Source organism: Staurois parvus, unplaced genomic scaffold, assembly GCF_062004578.1.
Source record: "Staurois parvus isolate SC_StPar_1 unplaced genomic scaffold, SC_StPar_1.0 ptg001011l, whole genome shotgun sequence".
Lineage (NCBI taxonomy): Eukaryota > Metazoa > Chordata > Amphibia > Anura > Ranidae > Staurois > Staurois parvus.
Genome location: NW_028318807.1, coordinates 1,013,051 through 1,017,951, shown reverse-complemented (window position 1 = coordinate 1,017,951; position 4,901 = coordinate 1,013,051). Strand labels below are relative to the sequence as shown.

The window sequence follows — 4,901 nt, the reverse complement described above, 5'->3', positions numbered from 1 at the left end:
TAACAATTCTCTGGCACTCAGTAACAATTCTGTCTGTCCCTGAGTAACAATTCTGTGGCCCTAATAACGTTTCTGTGGCCCTAAGTAACAATTCTCTGGCACTCAGTAACAATTCTGTCTGTCCCTGATTATGAATTCTGTGGCCCTAACTAGCGTTTCTTTGTCCCTAAATAACGATTCTGTGGCCCTCATTAACAAGTCTGTGTCCCTGAGTAATGGTTCTCTGTCCCTAAGTAACTTTTCTCTGTCCCCAATTATCGTTTCTGTGGCCCTAACTCTGTCCCTGTCCCTAGTACAGAGCGGTCTGCCTCTGTTCAATAACTGCAGGCAAATGAAGAATTCCAAAATGGCCGCTATTTATAGCTCGACCATTACACAGTGCTGGCTGGCTGGCTGCTGATAGGCTGATGCGATCACATGTAGTTGAGGAATGCATTATGGGTCAGCGCGCCTTGTCTGCGCGCCTTCCCAGACATCCCCGCTCCGTCGCCGCACATGTCAGCCGCCATTTTCTGAAAAATTTCGATTCGCGCGTCCGAATTAGGCTATTTTTCGGATTCGGCACGAATCGAAATTTTTCCGATATTCGACTCGAATTCCACTTCGGATACTTCGATTCGCTCATCTCTAATAGCAACTAATGGCTTAAGAAGCAAACCCACCATATTACTCAACCAGGTTCCAACTAAACCCACCCAAAACATTGGATCCCACCTCCTCCCACCCAGGTTCCTGTTGGAACTCCTTTACCTTGTGTAGATATCCCCTTCTGAGATCCTCATGATCTAATATAAATGTACAACACTCTCTATCTGACACCATTTGTAGACTCCACCTTGGTCTGCCAAGAGATAGTCAGCTGCCATGCAGTTCTGTGACACCACCTTAGGTGGTGGAGCCACTTCTGCTGCCAGCTCTGCTATAACATCAATGGGGTCATTGGTTACCTGATCCGTGACTCCAGTACACCGGTCCATCTTACTTATCTTAGATTCCCCATCCCGTCTATGAAGGGCTCACTGCATAAAACATCTCCAATCCAGAGAAAATGTTTCTTCTCACTGGAAGGCCAGGGGAGTATTGGAAGAAATTGAGGCTTTCCCTTACAGATATGGGGGGAGGGGCAACATAACCTCAAGTACAGCTATGGGTGGAATTGAAGGGAAGACATTTTAGGGTGCTCCTTCCACAAAAGAAGCAAATGTTATCTGGAAGGAGTAGGAATCCATTGGACCAATGGGGATTAAACATTCTGCAATTACATTGAGAAACCATGAAATGTTACTGGCCTGTGATTGGCTCTCCTATTGTTAGTGAAGTAAGTGAGACTCCCTTTGTCGATGTCATTAATGGAAACAAACCATGTGAAATGTTTCTTCCAAATCCAAAAAGGTGACCCCCTTGGGTAAGTACCCATCCTACTATTCCTGATATGAGTTTGTAGTCCCTGCTATACAGGAAACATGTGGGCAATCATTTACACCTTTTACAGCAGGACAGTAAATATCAGAACACAATTCAAACATCAGACCAACAGCAGGAAGTCTGCTAACTGAATGTGTAATGCAATCTGTCATTAGCATTCCCAGAGTTCCCTCTGCAACATAGTTGTATCAGCTGTTGGTCCTGTCTGTAGATCTGTTATTTCCCCACCTTCTGTAACAGGGTGACAACCCTGATCATTCTGCAGGAACATTACACAGCAGTGTTGTCACCCTGTACAGGGAAGTCTTAGATAGATTATAAGTAAGACACACAACAAGTAAAGTCCAACTCCAGCTAACTCTTCTACAGCAGTTACAGCAACAGGATTTCTATAAGGTTCAACCCACCATATGAATGGAAGATGACAGTTGTAAGCACCCCCAGCAGTGTTATATGGTGTTTCCTACCCCCCCAACTTTTATTTTTGCCAAATAGCTTGGCCTTCTACAGGAAGCAGAAAAAAACAGATCTACTGGGAGGGTCAACAGGTAATAAAAATGTTACGAGGGGAGACTTGGAAAAACATAAAACATTTATGCTAATGACAGATTGCACCATTTATGTAATTATTGATTTTGCCCATTTGCCCCAAAAAGGGACCCGTTCATTCAGAGTCATTAAGGTGAACCCCAATAAGAGGAATTTCAGTCTCCCAGAAGAAGTGGTAGGAATATGACCGCACACTTAGCACTTTGTAAGTTCAGATCTCTTGCAGTTGTACCGTGTGAATAGTTTATGGAGATGAGCAATAGCTGGACAGAAAAAAAAAATAATAAGGACATCCAATCTTCACCTGATAGAATCCCTTTTGAGAAAACAAGATGAAACACAAGTGGCCAGCTGGGATTAGGTGGTACTGTTGAATATGTCCCCTAAAACAGCATTAACTCCGTGTTGGAAGTCCTACACCAGCTTAAGAAGTTACTCTCTAACCAAAACAGAGACCTCTATCTGGCTGGTATCTCAGCTATAGACCTGCCTGCAAAGATGTCTTCCATGAGAGGAGATGGAACATGGAAAGGAGACATTGATCATGGGAGAGGAGGTGGAACATGTAATGGGAGGTGTGGACAAGGTGGGCTTAGCTGGAACCCTCAAGCCTAGCTTATGATTTATAAATTCTCAAAAGAACATGGAATGGACTCTCCTAATGAGATTTCAGAGGCTTGGCAAGAAGCCATTGGACCCCATCCTAGACTCTGGTACTGAGGCATTGTTGGTCATGTATTGGTTGGTCAGATTCTGGCAATGAGGAAAACACATGGGGACATAGCTCAGTTAATGAATGATGAAAATGCATTACATGTTCAGTCAATGCTCCATAAAAAAGGATGAAGATGAGAATGATGAGGAATACAGTTCAGTCATTGCTGCTTGTCTGAAAAAATGTCCAAAGGTAAAATATTCACAGGCCTTCTAGATGTGTTTCTGATGGACATAATCACTAAACCCAATGAATCCGATCATTAGAGTCCTGTTTGTGCAAAGTTTTTTTTTATTAAGTAGCATCATGTCTTCCCTAGTTTGTGGGAAGACATTGGGCCTGTGAACCTAATGGGACAACTGTGACTTCTTTAATATTGCCCCTTCTTCTGGAGTTTCCTCTATGCAGCTCAAGCTTGTGAATCCTCTGGTGACAGATTAGCCTGGAATTACCTGTAAAAGCTTTGTCACATTCTGAACATTAATATGGCTTCTCTCCAGTGTGAATCCTCTGGTGTCTGATAAGATGTGACTTCTGTGTAAAAGCTTTGTCACATTCAGAACACTGATATGACTTCTCTCCAGTGTGAACCTTCTGGTGTCTGATAAGATTTGACTTCTGTGTAAAAGCTTTATCACATTCTGAACATTGATATGGCTTCTTTCCAGTGTGAATCCTCTCATGTATGACAAGGTTTCCCCTCAGTTTAAAAGTTTTATCACATTCAGAACACTGATATGGCTGCTCTCCAGTGTGGACCTTCTGGTGTGCTATGAGAACTGACTTATGTGTAAAAGTTTTATCACATTCAGAACACTGATATAGCTGCTCTCCAGTGTGGACCTTCTGGTGTGCTATGAGAACTGACTTATGTGTAAAAGTTTTATCACATTCAGAACATTGATGTGGTTTCTCTCCAGTGTGAACCCTCTGGTGTGTGATAAGATCTGACTTCCATGTAAAAGCTTTGTCACATTCAGAACACTGATATGGCTTCTTGCCAGTGTGAATCCTCTGGTGTATGATAAGATATGACTTATTTGTAAAAGCTTTGTCACATTCAGAACACTGATATAACTTCTCTCCAGTGTGAATCCTCTGGTGTCTGATAAGATGTGATTTCCATATAAAAGCTTTATCACATTCAGAACACTGATATGGCTTCTCTCCAGTGTGAATCCTCTGGTGTGATATAAGATCTGACTTATGTCTAAAAGCTGTGTCACATTCAGAACACTGATATGGCTTCTCTCCAGTGTGAATCCTCTGGTGTCTGATAAGATATGACTTATGTGTAAAAGCTTTGTCACATTCAGAACACTGATATGACTTCGCTCCAGTGTGACTCATCTGGTGTCTGATAAGAGGTGACTTCTGTGTAAAAGCTTTGTCACATTCAGAACACTGATATGGCATCTCTCCAGTGTGACTCCTCTGGTGTATGATAAGATTTGACTTCCATGTAAAAGCTTTGTCACATTCAGAACACTGATATGGCATCTCTCCAGTGTGGATCATCTGGTGTGTGATAAGATGTGACTTCCATGTAAAAGCTTTGTCACACTCAGAACACTGATATGGCTTCTCTCCAGTGTAAACCTTCTGGTGTGTGATATGTTTTGCCTCCATTGTAAAATATTTGTCACGTTCCAAACAAGAAATCACTTGAAATGACTCCTCTTATGTATACATGGGTTGGACTTTACTGTAAAGCAATTGTCACTTCCAGAACACTGAAATGACTTTTCTCATGTTGTCCTCTGAGGTTGGATCAGTGTTGAAGAGGACCCAAAGCACTTATGACATTTAGAACACGGATATGACTTGTGTCCTGTGTGACGCCTCCAGTGAACTGCAATAAAAACTCAGTCAATTACAACACCCAGATGTTTGGTTTTTCCATGTGACTGAGTTGTATTCACAAACACCAGCATGACCGAAAACGTGGTTCATCAATCCACCTGTACAAAAAAAAAATAAATAAAAATCAGAATTCTATATAAAGGGCTAAAGTTGGTTTTTATTTTTAATGATCATTAATAAATATATCTTATATATCATCACAGGCTGTGTCAGCATTATGGTTGTCCTCAAAGGGCCAGTTGTAACTGTAAGACTAGATGTCCAGAGCACCTCACCCCCCCCCATTACATCAGATGCCGAGAACCCCACACCCACCCTAACATCACTGTGCACATCCTTTGGGGGCAGA

General features: G+C 42.1%; 1 protein-coding gene across 3 annotated transcripts; it reads right to left on the bottom strand.

Annotated features, from left to right (window-relative positions):
* Nucleotides 1-3,169: 3,169 nt before the first annotated feature.
* On the bottom strand, nucleotides 3,170-4,318 carry LOC149441234 (uncharacterized). Of its 3 annotated transcripts, XM_089657595.1 has the most exons (3): nucleotides 4,093-4,318; nucleotides 3,648-4,023; nucleotides 3,170-3,311 (listed from the first exon to the last, which is right to left on the bottom strand). In XM_089657595.1, the coding sequence occupies exons 1-3, from the start codon at nucleotides 4,316-4,318 to the stop codon at nucleotides 3,170-3,172; spliced, it is 744 nt and encodes a 247-aa protein (XP_089513721.1). The 3 variants fall into 3 exon arrangements, with proteins under 3 accessions (XP_089513721.1, XP_089513720.1, XP_089513719.1); XM_089657594.1 differs by having other exon boundaries at nucleotides 3,170-3,389; nucleotides 3,726-4,318; XM_089657593.1 differs by having other exon boundaries at nucleotides 3,170-4,318.
* Nucleotides 4,319-4,901: the final 583 nt, after the last annotated feature.

What these genes read in the sequence shown, in the direction of transcription:
- LOC149441234 (XM_089657593.1), bottom strand. Translation starts at nt 4,318, where the DNA reads ATGGAGGCAAAACATATCACACACCAGAAGGTTTACACTGGAGAGAAG.